Source organism: Littorina saxatilis, linkage group LG17 (genome assembly GCF_037325665.1).
Source record: "Littorina saxatilis isolate snail1 linkage group LG17, US_GU_Lsax_2.0, whole genome shotgun sequence".
NCBI classification, from domain to species: Eukaryota; Metazoa; Mollusca; class Gastropoda; order Littorinimorpha; family Littorinidae; genus Littorina; species Littorina saxatilis.
In genome coordinates this window covers 4639274-4661752 of record NC_090261.1, presented here as the reverse complement: position 1 = coordinate 4661752, position 22479 = coordinate 4639274, and the positions used below count along the sequence as shown (strand labels likewise).

General features: G+C 43.4%; 1 protein-coding gene across 1 annotated transcript; it reads left to right on the top strand.

The window, feature by feature from the left end:
- Positions 1-1008: 1008 nt before the first annotated feature.
- LOC138952919 (elastase-like) lies at positions 1009-21370 on the top strand. The gene is made up of 13 exons (XM_070324672.1): positions 1009-1230; positions 6656-6703; positions 7725-7888; positions 8491-8640; positions 9426-9587; positions 9977-10117; positions 11313-11538; positions 12237-12412; positions 13181-13347; positions 15064-15208; positions 16369-16494; positions 17001-17159; positions 20977-21370. The coding sequence occupies exons 1-13, from the start codon at positions 1224-1226 to the stop codon at positions 21262-21264; spliced, it is 1959 nt and encodes a 652-aa protein (XP_070180773.1). The 5' UTR covers positions 1009-1223; the 3' UTR covers positions 21265-21370.
- The last annotated feature ends 1109 nt before the right edge of the window (positions 21371-22479 follow it).

The window sequence follows — 22479 nt, the reverse complement described above, 5'->3', positions numbered from 1 at the left end:
TTAAAAAGGCGTTCGTGAAAATGACAACTGTATGTGTCTGACTTCAATGCGACCCCGCTGCGACCTTGACGTTTGATTTTATCAACCAGACTTTCATCATGTGTGAATGACTTCAAACACTATAAAACTAGTTGAAGAAATTGACAATTTTTCAAAGTTTAAGCCAGATGGCACTGCTGTGACCTTGAAATTTGACAAACATTAACCAGGCGGTCACCTTTTTTAGAAAATATCCTTAAAGGATCTTTAACCTTATTGTGACCTTGGAATTTGATGAGGTTTAATTTAACGTGCGTAGTGTGCCACGTTTCAAGGCCCTAGCTTCAAAAACATATGAGAAAACCTCATTGAAAAATGTATATGTTTGACCTCAACGCGACCCTGCTGTGACCTTGACTTTTTCAACCAGACTTTAATCGTGTGTGAACATTATACACTAGAACTGTGTGTATTTTCAAAGCTCGTGCTATAAACGCGCTGAATAAATTGAAAATATTCCACATTTGGACCAGATGTGACCCTGCTGTGACCTTGAACTTTGACAAAGATTAACCAGCAGGTCACTTTTAATGAGGTTTTATAAAAATGCTGAAAGTATGTGAAGTATGTAAAGTCTAACTGATCTAGTATTAAAACATGTAAGACGTGACAACGACAATTTTCCAGTTTGCAAAGGAAATTTAACCTCGCTGTGACCTTGAAATTCAATGTTGTTTAATGTGATGTGCACCATACCTGGAGGTCATTATACTTTGGTTGTGTGCCAAGTTTCAAAGCCCTTTATTAGCTTTAAAAACGTGCGAGATAACCTTAATGCTATGACTCAGTGCCGTTTTGAATGATATAACGAACAAAATTATCGTTATTTGTAAAATCATTTGGGTAAATTTATCTTTTCTTTTCGTAATTGGGTTCCAGCATCTGTTGTCTTAACAAAAATCACAATATCAGTCGTGTTTGTCAACTTTTATTTTTTAGCCCCTTTGTCCGCTTTTCGTGCGCACCTTTTGGCACTTAGTCATATATATATTAGTACATATTAGATTCTTACATAAATTCATGATTTTCCATACATTTCATACCCAAGAATCCGTTCCCAAGATTCATGCAAATCTGTTTTGAAAATGTCAGGGTGTGTGTACATGAACGTGAAGTGAAACCTGTGTATACCGACCACCCAAGGGAAGGTACCAACCAAAAGTTGTTTTTGAGAGGTGGTCGCCATGAAAGGTAAATATTATATTTAAGAAACTGACCTGGTGTTGGATTCTTTTGGGTGCTTGTTATTTGTCTTCTTGTTTTCTTTTCTTATTTGTATGGTATGTATGCATATTTGATCTATATACGTCGTTGAAGGTAAACAAGGTTTGAGGCAAGTTTTCTCGGATTTTAATTGCCTTGTTTCTTAAATGCTGCTTTTGAATAATGAAGTGATAAATAGTATATATTTTTGTGATGGGTTTTACCTCACTAATATTTAAAATGATTTCCTCACAATTATTTCAAATGTAATTGACGTTTTCCGGAAATAGCAGGATTTTCAGCAATCTGGTAGAGTAAGAGCTCCTTTAGCTCTGACAAGCTTTTCACAAACATCCGAAGCATGTTCCACGTTTCCGATTGGCTTTATTCTGCGATCAGGGCGAACAACTAACTATGATGTGTATGCAATGCAGCGTGCGCTAAATATGTTACCATGATGTTGTGAAGGGCTTGTCTGTGGTAAAGGGACTCTTATTCTTCCAGACCGCTGAAAATCCTGACAGAGTTATTTTTGAAATTTTCTATTGAGTCAATTTCATATCACCAATTGTGCATTATCATGATCATGTCTCACATTTCTAACTTAATCCCTTTTTGTATATAACTTTGATAAGTCTATGTCATTGCCAGTAAAGCCTTGAATAGATGTACTTGAACATAATTACATAAATTCCACCAAACTGTGTTCTGTGGTAAATTTTGTTTGACTTTGCATTTAATTTTTACCAAGAAAACTCAGGTACAATATTTATCTACTGACTCTTGATTTATGCCTAGTTTGTGATGCAACTTGAACAAGCATGAGAGTGTTTGTATTAGGCTGTGTTGATTACCCGGTGAGCCATGTTGGAAATTCTCCACTGTGTCTTAGAGAGAAAAGAGATGGCCTTTTCAATAATCTTGATTTGTTGAAGATTTTTGGCTTCCCCAAATAGCGGCATATGACCAGGGCCGGACCCAGGGGGGGGGGGGGGGGGGGGGGTTCCAGGGGTTCCGGAACCCCACCCCTGGAAAAAGCATGTACCTTGCTTTGAGTGGGTTTTTTTTAATTTTTTTTTTTAAATAAATTTTGTGTGTGTCTCTAACAAATTTTATTCAATGTGAAACCCTCAAAACAAGGCCCAGAATGCACCAGATTGCACAGATTTTAACCGTTTTTCAAAAATTTTCCGGGGGAGCATGCCCCCGGACCTCCCTAGTTCGCGCGCCTGCTTTGCAGGCGCGCGTTTGTGGCTTCGCCACTTCGCTGATTTGCCCCCCCAAAAAAGGAGGAACCCACCCCCTTACAACTCATTTGGTCCGGCCCTGTGTGACTGCCTGAATGGTGGGGTAAAAACGGTCATACACGTAAAAGATAGTGGGAGTTTTCACCCGTGAACAAAGAAGAACTTTGTCTTCTCCTGAAAGAGGCATATGACTGCCTGAATGGTGGGGTAAAAACGGCCATACACGTAAAAGATAGTGGGAGTTTTCACCCGTGAACAAAGAAGAACTTTGTCTCACCTCCAGAGCATTTTGGAGTCATGTATTTGAATTACGTATTAATATATTTTTATTTGTGAATTCTTAACCAGTGTTTTTACTTAACCTTAGCGCCTGTGGTTTGTGCTCTGTGGTATTGTCTTATTTATACTGTAATTAAACACACATGATGAAAAATAATCCGTTTCATTGGCCAGTTGCAACAGTTAACACAATCTTACAGGTGACCCAAAACCTGCTACACGTACCAGCTTGTCTGGCAGACTGACTGTTACTTGTAAAACTATTTTCTTTGTTGTTGTGAAAAATAAGGAAGTTGTTGCAACAGTTAATGATCAAACCAGGAAGACCTTTCAATGGTTTCAGGAGAAAAAATGAATAAAAGGACATGGACATTTAATCCTTTAATATGTGTGTGACAGTGTGTGTGTGTGTGTGTGTGTGTGTGTGTGTGTGTGTGTGTGTGTGTGTGTGTGTGTGTGTGTGTGTGTGTGTGTGTGTTGCTCACTGCTGAGCATATGCACTTATGTGAAGACATAGAGATGGCTGGATGAAGGTGTTTTGTCTTCTTTTTTTAGTTCTATTGCCATCAATATGTTTTATTAACAAAACACAGTGCAAAATAAGTACACACACTTGTATCAGTTATAGCATGTTCTGTTTCAACCTACAAAAGGGACTTAATTGTTGTTACATTCTATAGCGACTTGCCCCCCTTGCACTCGTTTTATTGGTAACAATTAGCTCATAGCCTAATGTGATTAATGATTGATTAAGAGCCATTAATGCATAATAAATCAGCTGTACGTAACCAAGTTTTTTTTACACTTCATTAAGAAGTCTCGCCCTGGAGTAATTAACCTAGACCCTCGCAATTTGCCCATTGTTGTGTGGATACCCTTTACTCATTTCTAGTGCACTTGCTGTTACGGATTGAAAATTAATATAATAGAAAATAGAAATTAATATTGTAAAGCGCATTGAGCATATATATGATTATGCGCTATAGCAAATGTCCATTGTTATTATTATTAAAACGACGTTAAACACCAAATAAAGAAAGAAAAGAAAGAAATGCTGTTACGGATTCATTAAAGGTACCTTCCTTCTCATCATTAAAGGTACCTTCCTTCTCATACGGACATTCATGTTAACCAGCTTAGATCTGTTCAGGCTTTTACATGCAACAAGAGCATCCTTCCACTTGGCAGGCATGGGAATTGTCCCCCAAAAGGCAGATTTCTGCTGAAATAAAATCGCCTTCTTGCAAAACAAAACATAAGTCCTTATCAACAAAAACTGGCTATGTTTTTAATACATAAATTCTTCCAAAATCAATAGCCTTCCGTTGAATATTTCCTTTCTGGAGAAGCCTCAGAATTGCTCTGAAAACAAGCAGGAAATCAATTTCTGGGACTGCTTTTGCCTGACTTGGACTCACACCAAAAATCAAAATTGCTCTGAAAACAAGCAGGAAATCAATTTCTAGGACTGCTTTTGCCTGTCTTGGACTCACACCAAAAATCAAAATTGGTCTGAAAACAAGCAGGAAATCAATTTCTAGGACTGCTTTTGCCTGACTTGGACTCACACCAAAAATCAAAATTGCTCTGAAAACAAGCAGGAAATCAATTTCTAGGACTGCTTTTGCCTGACTTGGACTCACACCAAAAATCAAAATTGCTCTGAAAACAAGCAGGAAATCAATTTCTAGGACTGCTTTTGCCTGACTTGGACTCACACCAAAAATCAAAATTGCTCTGAAAACAAGCAGGAAATCAATTTCTAGGACTGCTTTTGCCTGACTTGGACTCACACCAAAAATCAAAATTGCTCTGAAAACAAGCAGGAAATCAATTTCTAGGACTGCTTTTGCCTGACTTGGACTCACACCAAAAATCAAAATTGCTCTGAAAACAAGCAGGAAATCAATTTCTAGGACTGCTTTTGCCTGACTTGGACTCACACCAAAAATCAAAATTGCTCTGAAAACAAGCAGGAAATCAATTTCTAGGACTGCTTTTGCCTGACTTGGACTCACACCAAACATCAACAGCCTGGCTGCTTCTTGTGCAGAGTGGACATTGATTTGCTGAAACATTTTTTAAGTTTCAATTACAAAATCAATTCCGCAAAACTGCTGACCACACAGAAAGCAGCCCGATGATTGATTTGTCCAAATTTGGTGTGTGTCCAATTGAAAGATGACATTATAGTGGAACCCCTAGGACTCCCTCCCTTTTGAGACCCTGTTTTCACATATTTTCTGTTGATAAAATCTGCAAATGTACTCCCATTTTAAGACTCCCTCCTTTTTAAGACCTGTTTTTCTCAGTCCTAAAAGGGGGGTTCCACTGTATTTCGCGCAATACCATGGACAAATGTATGGTGGTATTCATGCTCTATGCCAGAAGAAAGATATTAAAGGTACTGTCTCCGAGAATGAGAATGTAAAGCAAGCCCCTGGAGCAAATTTTTGATTAGTGCTTTTGTGAACAAGAAACAATTGACAAGTGGCTCTATCCCATCTTCCCCCTTCCCCCGTCGCGATATAACCTTCGTGGTTGAAAACGACGTTAAACACCAAATAAAGAAAGAAAGAAAGCATGAGCAGTGGAGTGAGAATGGAAAGCATGAGCAGTGGAGTGAGAATGGAAAGCATGAGCAGTGGAGTGAGAATGGAAAGCATGAGCAGTGGAGTGAGAATGGAAAGCATGAGCAGTGGAGTGAGAATGGAAAGCATGAGCAGTGGAGTGAGAATGGAAAGCATGAGCAGTGGAGTGAGAATGGAAAGCATGAGCAGTGGAGTGAGAATGGAAAGCATGAGCATTGGAGTGAGAATGAAAAGCATGAGCAGTGGAGTGAGAATGGAAAGCATGAGCAGTGGAGTGAGAATGGAAAGCATGAGCAGTGGAGTTGTAACTTTCTTCCTGGTACCTTGGGCCACACCAAAATATATGTTGGTTTAGGGTAATGTGACCAAATTTGATAGGGTCGGAAGGTCGGCTTTTCTTAATCTATTTTTTTTAATTCAGTCGCTTTTAAAGGATGTTACTTCCCTTAGTCTCGGTATGGTTCACAAAATGTACCAAAAGTTCGTGTGTTTTTTAGTAATGAAAAAATTTTTGGGGGTTGGCGGGGAAAAAATAGGGTCGGTCGGGTTAACCTAAACCAACATATATATTTGTTTGGCCTTAGTTTCTCTAGAGGCGTGCACATTTTCTTAACAATCTGATGGAAAGCTTGGAGTTGGTTTAATTGCTTCATCTTTTTCTTCTATCATTCACTTTAACATTCCTTCCTTTGCTTGATGTTTGTTGCTTTGGTTACTGGTTTGTTTGTTTGTTTATATTCATTGACTTGAGCATTTTTTCTCTGCTACAATTGTCCTAAGCCCTAAAGAATCCTGTACAAGCCCTAAAACAAACAATACAACAACAAAAAAATTAAAAGGAAATATCCTAGTTACTGTTGAAAAAACATAATCTCACGTATTTGTGCTTTTATTTTGTTTTCATACTTATTATCAGTAGAAACGCTGGCATGCGGAGAAACATTGCTCTTTAGCTCAACCAATGACCACCACCTGATGGGAAATTGCAACGTGATATTTCTGCCACATATACTTTCTCCAATTACTTCAACAGCAAACGGCATTTACACCATAACCTTTGAATCGCACTGGTGTTATGGGTTAAGTAATTGTGTTAATGAGCAATTAACGAGTTGAGGATTAATGAGTTGACCAATCTGTCAAAGCAAGCCAACACCTCGATATATTAAAAATTGCAAACACCCCCGAATCAGTTTTGCTCCTCGACCCAAAGTGTGCGGGCGGTCTCAATTTTTATTGCTGAGACTTCGGTTTGCTGTGAAGCTGACTTTACTTTTTTTACGTGTTTGTGTTTAGATACAACATTGGCTGAGATGAAACTTTTCTTCCATTTTGTTATCATTGGTGAGTAATATAGACACCTGATATTTGCAATTTATTTGAATTTTTGTAACCTCTTTTTGATATGTTGCCATTTTTTTTGCACATGAAGATTGTATGTAATTTGGTTTAGATATATGTGTTTAATGTAATGCAGCAATAGGGAAAAAAAGTACACACACATAAACACTTGAGTATACGTATATTCTGTACTATATAGGAAATAGAAGCTGTTATTTAGTTTATTTAGATACAAAAAGGACACAAAATACATTAGACCAAACAAAAATATATGTTGGTTTAGGGTAACATATGACCCCAAAAAATAGGGTCAGTAGGTCGGCTTATTTAAATTTTTAATTTTTAGTCTCGGTATTGTTCGCAAAATGTGCCAGAGGTTGTTTTTTTTGGGATTTTTTGTGAGAAATGAAAGAAAAGTTTTAGGGTCGGTGGGAAAAAATAGGGTCGGTCGGGTTACCCTAAACCAACATATATTTTTGATTGGCCTTACAAAAAAAGTTTGGTTGCTAAGCTTGTGTGTGTTATTCAGAAAATATCGTGCCTCGGTTCCATACAGTGCCTTTTTTTTTAAAAGCAAAAAAGAAACAAAGACAAAAAATAAGAAAGAACAATTAAACATGCATACACAATTACACACACGGACGCAAACACACACACACACACACACACTCACACACACACACACACACACACACAGACAATGACAGGTGTTGAGCAGTTGCTCTGTCACAGGTACTAACACGTGTGCACGCATACAATCACACATGAACTGATTGTCAGGGAAAATGCAAGTAGCAAATATTACACCATTGACAAACATGCTGCTCATACATGGTATCCAAATGTGAATATGGGTAATGTTGAACTTTTTGCATTGTAAATTCCAAGCTCACAAACCAGTGGCATTATATGTGATATTTGACATTAGTCACTTTTATAAAAGCAAAGAATACTTCCAGTGAAAGTAATTGACGGAATGAACATTAAAATTGCCTGTCTGACACTTGGTCTGACTGCTACACAGCTGTGTGGGTGAGCGCAGTGCGCTGTGCAAGGCGGGTGGACGCCAAGGAACAGCTCGAGAAAAGCCTGGCGTCACTGGGTGGATCTACCCACCGTGCAAAGCGCGAGGCTCGCAGACTGTCCGTCCGGGACCTCATGGGAGCTGGACCAGAAACAGACCTGCAGGTAACTTGTCGTCTGCCTTCTGGTCAAAGACATTCCATCACACCTTTTTCTTCCTTTCCTTTCTAAGTGGATATCTCGTTTCTCTTGTCTCTCTCAATTTGGTTGGAAAATGAGGTCGTGAAAGTGCCGCCTCAACTTTCACAAAAAACAGATATGACGTCATCAAAGATATTTATTAAAAATAAAATTGGGTGAAAAAACCCATCTAGGGGTATTGCGGTACTTGGGAGAAGCATTGTATGTAAAGTTTCATCAGTGAAGACGGGTCCAGGGTTTGCTCTGAATCGTAACAACTTTTGTGAAGTACAGTCTACCCTGGGAAATGAAAGTCTGTGCCTGTAAAGGCCTTTCTTTGACGGATGAAAAGTAGACGAGACAGTGCGTGACGGGGACGAGCCGCACACAGGGGCAGAGAGGTGTACGTTAACGTTAACCACGAGTGACTTACAGTCCGTAGCGCGTGACGTACGTGCAGGTGACGGGCACGAGCCGGACAGTGCAGGGCACCAAGCTGTGGAAGATGGGCGAGACGTTCAGGGGCAGAGAGGTGTACGTTAACGTTAACCAATAGTGACTTACAGTCCGTAGCGCGTGTCGTGCAGGTGACAGGCACGAGCCGGACAGTGCAGGGCACCAGGCTGTGGAAGATGGGCGAGACGTTCAGGGGCAGAGAGGTGTACGACGCTCAGCTCACCGTGGAGACTGACGCTGACGGCGATCACGTGCTGGACGCTACGGGATCCTTTGTGCAGGTAATGGGTCACGTTGCTTCTCCCCCACCCGCTCTTCTTCCTCCGACCTGAATGTGTGTGTGTGTGTGTGGAGGCCGGGGGGGAGGGGGGTGGGGGGGGGGCGTGTCTGGATTTGTTTCTGTCACTGTTTCTGTCTATACCTCTGTCTCTGTGTGTATGTATGTCCTGTGCGTGTACCTGTGTCGGCCTGTATCCTCATAACTCATAACTCATAACTCATAACATTTATTGATCCAACAAAGGAAATTAAATTGGTCATCAGCACATATAGGTTATTAATTAATAATTATAAAAGAATAAGAGAAGAAAATTAATAAAACCCATGATAACAAAACAAAAAACAAAAAAAAATAAATCTAAAGTAATATATTGTACAACTACAATACCCTTTTTACTTGCACACTTGACACACCGTGGTTGTGTCTGTCTCAGTATGTGACTCTCTCTGTTTATGTATCCATACGCCTGTCACAAATACTCTGCCGAAGTGGGCGATGACTCATAACTCAGGGCTGGACCTGAGAGGGAGGGGCTTCCAAATTAAGGAAGAGGTACAGGGGCTGGCTAGGCGGATCTGGGGGGTGGAGGGGGTGGTGGTAAGGCTTCCCGGATGATGTTGACATTTTGCATTTGAAAGTGGTATTTTGTGTCTCGCCTTTAGACAAAACGTTAATTTGCCGGGTAAAAGGGGGTTGGGTGGAGTGGTTTTCCGTAAATCAAGAACTCCCCCTCAGATCCAGCCGAGTAACTGTAGCAACTGACGCAGAACAACTGTATTTCTTCAGGACATAGGGGAGGACACTGACGGCAGCGTGGATGTCTACACCAACGAGGCGCTGGACAACGTGTTGCTCGAGTTCGGGGATAACAAGGACCTCGCCAAGGACGTCCTGGTCGACCTCAAGATCTTCATTGACGAAAATGGAAAGGCCTTCACCGGTTATTTAGTGAGTTCCACTGTGAATATTTTCGTTTTCAGTCATTGACTTCAAGATCTTCAATGAAGACGTTTTGCCAACTTGGCCTTAACACATCGGGAACGATTTCAAACCAAGAAAAGTTGAGGAAAAGTTGGTTGAAAGTCTGCCATGTGAACGACACTTTAGAAGACGGTATGAAGAGAAAGCCTATGTTGTAATGAGACCAGGGCTGAGGTGCACGAACCAAAAGTGGATGCCACCCAACCGGGTGGAATAAACCGTGGAATCTGATGCTTTAAAATCACTACAAATCTCAATTTCAACCAATCCAACACTGCGGCTGACTCCCACCCTTTTGGTAACTTTCTCGTGCAGCTCGGCCCTGAATGTGACGTGTATACTGTGTTTGATTACAGGTGGAGTACCGCATAGAGGAAGAAGGTCAACCCAGAAGACCCACAGCTATAGTCGACGGACGTGACGGGCACGTGATGATGAAGTGGAACTCCATGACCACCTTCTGTCCGGACGCTCAGGGTGTGGGGGGCAACGAGAAGGTAACTCCGAGGATGGGGAGGAAAATCACGATAACACACACACACACACACACACACACACACACACACACACACACACACACACACACGCACGCACGCACATACATACACACACGCACACACACACACACACACACTAACACACACTAACACACACACACATACATACATACACACTCGCATACACACAAACACACATACACATACACACACACACACACACACATATACACACACACATATACAGACCCACACTACGCACACAGTCTCTCCCTCCACCCCAGACAGGAGAGGTTCTGTACAACGGCCTAGACCCACACTACTCACACAATCTCTCCCTCCACCCCAGACAGGAGAGGTTCTGTACAACGGCCTAGACCCACACTACGCACACAGTCTCTCCCTCCACCCCAGACAGGAGAGGTTCTGTACAACGGCCTAGACCCACACTACTCACACAATCTCTCCCTCCACCCCAGACAGGAGAGGTTCTGTACAACGGCCTAGACCCACACTACTCACACAATCTCTCCCTCCACCCCAGACAGGAGAGGTTTTGTACAACGGCCTAGACCCACACTACTCAAACAATCTCTCCCTCCACCCCAGACAGGAGAGGTTTTGTACAACGGCCTAGACCCACACTACTCACACAATCTCTCCCTCCACCCCAGACAGGAGAAGTCCTGTACAACGGCCCAGACCCACACTACTCACACAGTCTCTCCCTCCACCCCAGACAGGAGAGGTTCTGAACAACGGCCTAGACCCATACTACTCACACAATCTCTCCCTCCACCCCAGACAGGAGAGGTCCTGTACAACGGCCTAGACCCACACTACTCACACAATCTCTCCCTCCACCCCAGACAGGAGAGGTTCTGAACAACGGCCTAGACCCACACTACTCACACAATCTCTCCCTCCACCCCAGACAGGAGAGGTTTTGTACAACGGCCTAGACCCACACTACTCACACAGTCTCTCCCTCCACCCCAGACAGGAGAGGTTTTGTACAACGGCCTAGACCCACACTACTCACACAATCTCCCCCTCCACCCCAGATAGGAGAAGTCCTGTACAACGGCCTAGACCCACACTACTCACACAATCTCCCCCTCCACCCCAGACAGAAGTCCTGTACAACGGCCTAGACCCACTGGCACTACTCACACAATCTCTCCCTCCACCCCAGACAGGAGAGGTTCTGTACAACGGCCTAGACCCATACTGCCTGGACGTGACAGAGCGTGACGGCGTGTGCTACCTGGAGAACGAGCACGTGCGCGTCGTCAACATGGGGGGCGAGCGCTTGTACAACATCACCCAAACCATGTCCTACGACTGCCACAACGCCACGGACGGCATCAACGGGGCCTACTCTCCTGCCCTCGATGCCTTCTACATTGGCACTCAGGCTTGTGAGTCAGTTTGTAGATTGGTAACATTACCGTGTGTGGAAATTTTTTTGTGAGAGTGTTGTAGGAAAGGGGACAGTTAATGTTAGCTTAGTAACAAAAATATATCTAATTTGCCACTGCTGCCACTTGAAATGTTACATCTGAATTTCATTTTATTTGAAGGGTGCGAGAGGGAGTAACATGCTTCGTTGTGGAAGTTTCACACACTTATACGCACTCACAATCTCGCGTTGATACTTTTAGCATTGGCAAAGGCACAATCATTCATCACATAAACACTTTCATTTCGTGTTTTTCGGCACAACATTCGGCCATGGACGCACACGCACGCATGCACGGACACTCACACTGACGCACGCACGCACTTACACTTACACAAAGACAAACTTGCAAACCGCACACGCACGCAAGCACACATAAACGCCCAATAACACACACACACACACACACACACACACACATACACCGACACAACGGGTAAAAACGCACTCGTGCACAAAATACGAGTGAACGTACGTGTGAGTATCAGCTAGCCCATGAACAAAGAAGAAGCAGAAGACCACCACCCCAACCTCTTACGCACACACACTCTAGTATATACAGTCAGACAAACACTAACCTAACTACATCTCCCCTCTCTAGTTACAACCAAAATCAAGCCCCCACGAAACTGTACACTGTATTTTCCCTCCGTGCAGACAAGATGTTCCGTGAGTGGTACGACATGAGTCCAGTGACGAACGAAAAGCTGATCATTCGTGTTCACTTCGGCACGAACTATCCCAACGCGTACTGGAACGGAGTCAACGCCACCTTTGGCGACGGTCGTGGGTCCTTCCATCCCTTTGTGTCCGTGGATCTGGTCGGCCATGAGGCGAGTCAAGATTATCCTTAGCGGATTATGACTTTATTCAGTTATTCTGCAGAAAAGACAAATGCTGGAGAAAAAACGTTCTTTTCTGCAGCATTTCTGCATAATGTCATCTTTCGCCGAGGCAGCGTTTTTTTTCTGCAGCAAAACATTTTACTGCAGTAAATTTGAAATCAAGAATGCTGCAGTAAAACGGTGCTGTTGTTATACTGCAGAAAACCTGTTTACTGTTTTTCTGCAGAATAACTGAATAAAGTCATAATCCGCTAAGGATACAAGACAATCGTTGACGCAGCATAGACTCTGTGTGTGTGTGTGTGTGTGTGTGTGTGTGTGTGTGTGTGTGTGTGTGTGTGTGTGTGTGTCTGTCTGTCTGTCTGTCTGTCTGTCTGTCTGTCTGTGTGTGTGTCACAGTGGAACCCCCCATTTAAGACCTTCAACAATCTGTGAAAATCAGGAGGGAGTCTTAAGATGGGGGTAAATTTACAGATGTTTTGAACACAAAATCAGAAAAACCCCACTGCGTTAAAAGGGAGGGAGTCTGAAATCGGGGAGCCTTAATAGGTGGGTTCCACTGTAGTCAGCTTGACGCGGAGCTTTTTCTCGGGGATTGTTGGTGTGAAGGATGAGGAGGCTGACAAATGTGAACTATTTTGTGAACAATCGCATGAAAAAACCGGGTATTAAAAGTGAGTGAATCTTATATCAAGGAGTCTTAAAGGGGGGGTTCCACTGTACCCACAGTTGTGTAACTAACCCTCGCTGTTACAGATCGGCCACGCGCTGATCGAGCAGAACTCCGGGCTGATCTGGTACCAGCAGCCAGGGGGGGTCAACGAGGCCTTTGCCGACATCACGGGGGAGGTGCTGGAACACTACATCAAGGGGGAAGACTGGCTCACCGGGGCAGACATCACAAAGAATGACGATGCTGTCAGGTTAGTCAATTATTCGTGCGTATTAGGTTCCAAGGTTGAACTCAGCCTCAGGTTAGTGAATAATGCGTGCCTAGTAGCTTCAACGGGCTTCTTACTTTGAACCCTGCCTCAGGTGAGTGAATTATGCGTGCCCAGTAGGTTCCAGGCTTGTTATTTTTCAACCCAGCCTCAGGTTAGTGAATTATGCGTGCCAAGTATGTTTCAGGGGTACTAACTTTGAACCCAGCCTCAGGTAAGTAAATTGTTCCTGCCTAACGGGTTCCCGGGTTTTTAACTTTGAACCCAGCCTCAGGTGAGTGAATTATGCGTGCCTAGTAGGTTCCAGGCTTGTTATTTTTCAACCCAGCCTCAGGTTAGTGAATTATGCGTGCCAAGTATGTTTCAGGGGTATTAACTTTGAACCCAGCCTCGGGTAAGTAAATTGTTCCTGCCTAACGGGTTCCTAGGTTTTTAACTTTGAACCCAGCCTCGGGTAAGTAAATTGTTCCTGCCTAACGGGTTCCCGGGTTTTTAACTTTGAACCCAGCCTCAGGTAAATCTGGGAACCCCTAATCCAAAAGGCATGCTGTTTTTATCATGTTCTGACGCTTCAGCATGATGAGTATACGTGATTGAGACAGAGTTTAGATTGCCAGAGTCACAGCCTCATCTTAATAATAATGGAAACTTATAGAGCGCTTACCTAAAAGCTCCAAGCGCTTTACAATGACATTATTATACACATGTACAAAACCAAAATACAAGCATTAAGACACAAAAAGAACAGGAGTACAAAAGCAAATTCATCAATTTGGGAAGATGGTTTGTCGACTGACTGATCTTTTGGTTTCCTTTTCGTAGGCTGTGTCTTTCGGTCGATGAAGTGAACAGCGGATGAGCCTGATGGCCTTTTCTGGGTTACTCACTCAGTTACTTGATAACATCACGAAGAACCGAAATGCGATTAGGAACACAGTTTAAATTAAAGCAAAACGAGAAGGTCAACACTCACGGGGAAAGCCCGTATCACGTTGTGTAATCTGAAATTCTTTCTGTAGATATATCATCAACCCCTAGGACAACTTTATCACAGATATATCATCAACCCCTAGGACAACTTTATCACAGATATATCATCAACCCCTAGGACAACTTTATCACAGATATATCATCAACCCCTAGGACAACTTTATCACAGATATATCATCAACCCCTAGGACAACTTTATCACAGATATATCATCAACCCCTAGGACAACTTTATCACAGATATATCATCAACCCCAAGGACAACTTTATCACAGATATATCATCAACCCCTAGGACAACTTTATCACAGATATATCATCAACCCCTAGGACAACTTTATCACAGATATATCATCAACCCCTAGGACAACTTTATCACAGATATATCATCAACCCCTAGGACAACTTTATCACAGATATATCATCAACCCCAAGGACAACTTTATCACAGAACAGATAGACTGCTAACGTTCCAAAATTCAGAATCAAAAAACAAGAATGATAGGTAATTTGAACGTTTATTATTGACAAAACAAAACGCTACATTTACTAGTACGTCGACCCAAATGTCTTTGAAGAAGACAGACACGCACTTATGAAACAGATAAACAAAAACAAAAACTTATCTCAAGATCGTGTGGCTCGCTTGCAAAATGCCGGGGAGATATTTCATTAACTACGACGATAACTTTACCACTTGTGTGTTGCAGATATTTCATCAACCCCGAGGACAACTATATCAGTATCGGCAGCATGGACGACTACATCAACTACATGGAGCCCCACGAGACGGGCGGCATCCTGGCACACGCCTTCTACCGCCTGGTGGCGCTGCACGGACAGCCCATCAAAGAGGTGACGTCAATTTCCTCTGTTCTCCCCCGAAAGCGGCGTATGGCTGCCTAAATGGCAGGGTAAAAACGGTCATACACGTAAAAACCCACTCGTGCAGAAACACGAGATTACGTTGGAGTTTCTGCCAATGAACGCAGAAGAAGACTTACCCCTGCTAGCATGGGGGGACTTTCGCCAGAAAGAGTGGTGAATTTAAGTGTTCTGGAAGAATGTGGAGGAATTAAACTAGATATGAACAAGAAATTCCTCCGATAGGAAAAACACCCCCGTCAAAGCGACAAAGGGAAATAACCTTCTCAGTTGGTGGCAGTGAGAATGGTTATTTCCCTTTGACCAACGGGGGTGTGCCTCTATAAGTCCTTGTATAATTTTAATCCACCAATAACTCCCTAACCGTGTGTTTGACTGGTCCCAATTTTTGTAAGGACCGTCTCAGGAATGTATAGAACCTGTTCACCAAGTTTGGTGACGATCGGTCCGTTCATTCTTGAGATCTACTTGCGAACACAAACACACAAACAAACACACAAACAAACACATCGAGTGAAACCTATACACACCCCTATACCGGGGGTGTAATAAGGATAAGATTTCACATAGTCCTGTGAAGTTACCCTAATGGAAATTTGGGCTACTTTCTCACTGGGGAAAGGGAGCTGCCATACAGTACGGCCCTACCCATTTTGTTCTTTTTCCTGCATGCGTGTATTCGTTGTGGCGGACATTCCATGAAAGAAGTGCGTTCACTCCGTTTTAGCATGGAGCCTTTATGCAGAGAGACAGAGAGAGAACGTGGAGAAGGTAGATGTTGTTGGTGCATAGCTCTGCATCGGTGTCATTTTTAACTCACCTGAGTAATCGGGTCTTAAAGGGAAGGGAGTCTTCTAATAGTAATCGGGTCTTAAAGGGAAGGGAGTCTTCTAATAGTAATCGGGTCTTAAAGGGAAGGGAGTCTTCTAATAGTAATCGGGTCTTAAAGGGAAGGGAGTCTTCTATTAGGGGGGGTCTTAAAGGGAAGGGAGTCTTCTAATAGGGGGGGTCTTAAAGGGAAGGGAGTCTTCTAATAGGGGGGGGGGGGGGGTCTTAAAAGGTGGGTTCCCATGTAAGCAGACATGACGAAGGCGAGTCGTATAAACATTAGCTTTTCTTGTTTCTGTCAGGCATACCGGGTGTTCCTCCACGCCAACAAGATGTACTGGCACCACATGTCTAGCATGAAGAGCGCGGCCTGCGAGCTGATGAAGAGTGCATACGATCTCGGCCAGCCTGGAGATGTGTACAAGCAGGTAGGAGTTCACTCAGGCATGATGATCAGCTCAACACCACTGTCATGGCTGGATGATTATGAATGTATATATCTGGATGTATTATAGAAATGACGCGAGGGGGGTGGGGGGTGTTAGTGTGTGTGTGTGTGTGTGTGTGTGTGTGTGTGTGTTAGTGTGTTAGTGTGTGTGTGTGTGTGCACGCACAGGCGCACGCGTGCTCCTCGGCTGTGTCTTCGTTACAACTATCACAACGCAGGGCCATTAGAAATACTAGAACAAGAACAATAATATGATAACCCTTATGATGCTACCACTACTACTACTACTGCTACTTCTACAACTACTGTTAATAATAATAAGAGTATTCATATGGCGCAAATCCTAACATAGTTCTAAGTGCCTTACAAAAATAATCATAAAGCATATGAGCCATTGTCCTAGTGTGGTTAAGCATCGTTGATCAACGCTTGAGATATTGGAGCTTGGGAGGTGTTTGAGGGTATGTGTTGTGTGGTAACTTGCAGGCTCTGGAGCACGTGGGCATCGAGGTGTGCGACATTGCGGACCACGTGGTGGGACTGCGTAGCAACCAGACCTACAGCGACATCCAGCTGTCCAACGCCACGCGGCCTGTCTTCACGTTCGGCGTGCCTGGCGAATGGACCAACACCGTCTATGTCAGGGTAGGTGTCACCAACTGGGTTTATCAGCGCTTTGAGCTGGATACATGCGCTTTATAAATATTATACATTATAATTATTATAAAAAGAAAACACACCAGTAACCAGGTTAGGTACGTTTATATCTATATCAATATTTCGGCATGTTACTGCCTTCTTCGGGATGGTATGGTAATAATTATAATTATTATTACTCTTTTAACGTCAGTGAATGCCTTTGGGAACACATTGTGAATAGCAGTGGGTTGGTTGTAAGGGAGACTTTGCTGATGTTAGGTTGACATACACAAACAAAATGCAAGCATCAACACCCCTCCCCCCCCACCCCCCACCTCAATCCCTCTCTCTTCACACTCGCCCCTTCATATTGTGACAGGGGAGGCTACCGCTCCTTTCACAGCAGACTCTGCACCCGAGTTGTTGGCCTTTAAACGTCAACACCCGTGGATTGTAGGATTCTGTTTGTGATGGGGTCTGGTGGTTTTCGATTGTCTGTGTGTTCATGGAAACCTTCGGGTTTGCATAACAGTTTTTATAGGGCTAAGAAATTAGCCCTAACATTTTCAATCCTGTTTGATTGCACTTCGCTTCCCGAGGTGATCGCAGTGTTTCGGCACTCGGTTACAATATACACACATAATATATATATTTGGAGATGCTTTTACCAGCAGACGTTTGTGTGTCCTATAAGCAGTCAGGGGAATTTAAAATGAAAAGTGTTATTGTTGTTTAGTGCTCCCGTTAGACATGTACTGCAATTAAGCTTACGAGATATATTTCCAATCCGAGTGCGTGACGACGTTTTGAGAGAGAGAGAGACAGAGACAGAGAGACGGAAAAGGAGAGCGAGAGAGAGAGAGAGAGAGAGAGAGAGAGAGAGAGAGAGAGAGAGAGAGAGAGAGAACAAGAACAAGAACAAGAACAAGAACAAATCTTTAATTGTCTAAGGCCACAGCCCCTTACAATAGTGGTTAAAATAACAGCAATAGTATCTGCACAGTTATAAATTATAGTCACGCATAAAATTCAACAAATACATTAAAACCCTGATGACATATCACTGAACCTCATTTATAAGGGTTCGTCTCTTCTGTAGCATGAAGAACACAAATCTGCTGAAGCTGTTCATCACATTTTCCTCATTATTGCCACAGAAATACACAAGTTGTTGTTGCAGCGTCTTAGAGTTCGAGATTTTCAAATACTTTGCTCGAAGGTCTTGATAAAAAGGACATAAAAATACAACATGGTGTTCATCTTCTCTATCAGCTGTACAGAGAGGACAGTTTCTTGTCGTTTGGTTTGGTGCGAGAGAGAGCGAGAGAGACAGACAGACAGACAGACAGAGAGAGATCCAGAGGGTATACAGACGTTTCGCACTTTCGCCGTTTCGCACTTTGACGATTCGCACTTGTGCGAATCGTCACAAGGAAAAAGTTCGAACCGTCAGCATCAGGTGCGAATCGTCATAGTGATAGGTGCGAATCGTCACAAGGAAAAAGTTCGAATCGTCAGCATAATAAGGTGCGAATCGTCATAGTCATAGGTGAGCGATTTTGGTGTTGTTGTTGGGCGCAAAGTAAGAATCCGGGGCAGAGTTGGAATAATCGGGATTTCCCGAAACCTCATTTGATTTCCAACAAAGCGCCGCATTTCCGGAAACGAGCTGCCTCGTTCTAGAAATGGCAACCCTTCGACTGGCACAAAAAAGTATACCCTTTTCACAGGTCATGAATAAGGTATATGTGAAAAAGCAAGGTCTTATACAGGGGAAATCTTGGGGGGGTGGGGGCATTACACTGTGTAACAATTCTCTCAGTGACACTCAGCGCATGCAGCTAGCTAGTTGCTGCTGTCTCGATCTATTTTGAACACAATGATTTTTTTTTCTCAGAGTAGAGTGTTAGTTTGTTACAACAGGCTGAAATCATCTTTAATTTGAATCAACATTTTGCAACAATCAATCACATCAATATAGCGCACAGACTTACACATCACGTTTCAAGAGCCGAGAGAGAGAGAGAGAGAGAGAGAGAGAGAGAGAGAGAGAGAGAGAGAGAGAGAGAGAGAGAGAGAGAGAGAGAGACTGAGAGAGAGAGAGAATTGCATGGCTTGTTGTGACAGGTGTCATGTTGATACAATGTTGCCATTGTATCATGGAAAACAAATTGATGAGGCTTGGTGTCGCAAGGTCGTGTTAACGAAACGTCAAAAATGACGTCAAAATAGCAGAATGCTAAAGCCGGCATGCGATCATACTGGAAAATCACCTACGCACACCAGATCCGCTCTTTGCCGGCTCACATATATATTTGAGGCCAGTACTATCATAGGGCCGCCCAACTCATGTCCCAAAATAGGTCATAGCTACCTGAGAGGACGTAAACTCCACCCCCTTAGTTTCTGAATAATCATAACCATGAAGCAAAGATCATTGCTGTCGTTTCTGCCTCCAAGAGGTCAGAAAAGCCCCTAATTGTCAGACACTGAAACTGAAAGTGATTCACGGCCTAGTAGGCTACGTCAACCGCCTGATGATGCTACGATGGCATAGCAAGTCACTCGGTGATTTTGACATCGGCTCTGCGCGTCAACACTTTTTTGACAACCAGGGGGGGGGGGAATAACCCGAATTTATTCCACAGAAAACGTCTGCGTGTCGATGGCATTGATAAACATTGATTTAGTCAATGTTTGCATTTGACTGGTTGCATTGGCAGGTTGATTTTCGTGAGAGCATTGTGCCGCTCATGATGTCATACCGGTTTGAAAGATATCTAGCGCGATCACTGAATATAAATATAAGCTCTTTACAAATTTAAAACTAAAAATAAATATTGAAAAACAACAACATGCAATTTCCCCAACTGGCCACGTAGCTAAAATTATCAAGCCAATCATCCTCACTAACACTCCCTCAGCCTGCTCAAGTTAGAAATTGCACAATCACTCATGAACGCGCCACCCTTCCTTGCAAGCGTTTCTCCTATCGGCAGTATTTTTTGTGAAGGCATGCAGTGAGTGGCGACTCAGTGCGCTATCTGTATTGGGTGAGCGCGCTAGGCGAAAAATAACAGACCAGTATTTAAACACAGATTAACACGCGCGCACACACACACACACCGGCACACACACTCACACACACACACTCACACACACACACACACACACACACACACACTCTCTCTCTCTCTCTCTCTCTCTCTCTCTCTCTCTCTCTCTCTCTCTCTCTCTCTCTCTCTCTCTCTACCAGGGACCTATATTATTCTCTACAAACTAAGAAACACACACACATATCCACAACTTTGCTTCCGAAGTTCCCACTTTCAAATATAAATGACAATGACGTTTCGCACCTCTTGGCAATGACGTTTCGCACATCTTGGAAAAAAGTACGAAACGTCATTCTGAAAAGTGCGAAACGTCATAAGTAAAATGTGCGAAAAGACAAAAAAAGTGCGAAACGTCATGTCCAAATTGTAGATAAAGTGCGAATCGTCCGAAGTGCGAACCGTCAAAGGTGCGAAACGTCTGGTATTCGATACAGAGATACACAGAGAGAGACAGAGAGGGACGGAAAAGGAGCGAGAGAGAGACAGAGAGAGAGAGACATAGAGAGAGAGAGAGACATAGAGAGAGAGAGAAAGAAAAAAAGAAAGATTATAAAAAAAGAAGAGAGACAGACAGAGACAGAGAAAGACAGAAACACAATGAGAGACACACATGGGAGAGAGATAAATGAACTGAAGAGAGAGGGATGGGTAGGCTCCACTAAAGAACTTCAATATTACGTTGTTGTTGGTGTTGTTGTTTTCAATAGGCCAGCAGTAGTCACGGGGATGTTCACATCTCCATTTCTGACAAAACCTGGATGACAGCGTACGACCCAGCCGCCACTGACACTCTCGCTGAAGGTTACTCTCACGCCGCGTTCACCGTCACTGACATCACGCTGTATTACGTCACCGTCACCCTGTCGTCTGACTCGCCTGAGATGTGGAATGACGTCACTTTGGAGGCGGGCTTTACGTGCGTGGCAGCCAATCAGACGAGTCACGGCTATTTTGAACACTTGAGAAAAGAAAACTGCGAGGGTCGCAGCTATTAACCAAGACACTGATCTAATAACGTAGTGTTCCCTTTTATCGGATTTTTAATTGGAATTTAACTCTTACATTAAAAGAAAAGCACCAACGTGCGAGACAGAATTAAAATCTTTTTTGTTGTCCTTCTCTTTCAGTACGTCAGTTCCTCGCATGAAGCCTGGTGACTGTCTCCGTCTCTGTCTATCTCCGTCTCTGTCTCTCTCTCCATCTCTCTCTCTCTCACACACACACAAACACACACACACACACACACACACACACACACACACACACACACACACACACACATATATATATAGGCTATATATGAAGTCTTATATCGCGCGCGTATCTCCAGACTCGGACTCAAGGCGCAGGGATCTATTTATGCCGTGTGAGATGGATTTTTTTTTTTTACACAATACATCACGCATTCACATCGACCAGCAGATCGCAGCCATTTCGGCGCATATCCAACTTTTCACGGCCTATTATTCCAAGTCACACGGGTATTTTGGTGGACATTTTTTTTATCTATGCCTATACAATTTTGCATGCCAGGAAAGACCCTTTTGTCAATCGTGGGATATTTAACGTGCACACCCCAATGTAGTGTACACGAAGGGACCTCGGTTTTTCGTCTCATCCGAAAGACTAGCACTTGAACCCACCACCTAGGTTAGGAAAGGGGGGAGAAAATTGCTAACGCCCTGACCCAGGGTCGAACTCGCAACCTCTCGCTTCCGAGCGCAAGTGCGTTACCACTCGGCCACACACACACACACACACACACACACACACACACACACACACACACACTCTCTCTCTCTCTCTCTCGGCGTTTGGCATGATTGCCTATTCTCTCATAAAGAGAGAGATTGAGTGGCGGGGAAAGGGGGGGGGGGGGGGTTGGCGTAGGCTTGCACAAGATAAATATCGTCGATTAAGTTCTAAGTGTGCAGATCATGTGCCTCATCTGTAGGACCTAGTTTGTGTTCAATTCCCCACGTTGACATTATTTTTGCTGTATCTTGTTGCGACCTCTCACCACGGCGTGTTTTGTTATGCATGTCATGTCCAAATTGGCAGTCTCCTGGCAAATGACTCAGCTTGCGCACAAAACTGGAGGAAAAGTGAAGGGTCTGTCAAACCGGGTAAGTGCAGTAAGCAACCCAGAGATCCAGATGCGTAACGCTCCACGTGTTATGTTCATGTACTGTACACCACAAAAAGTAGCA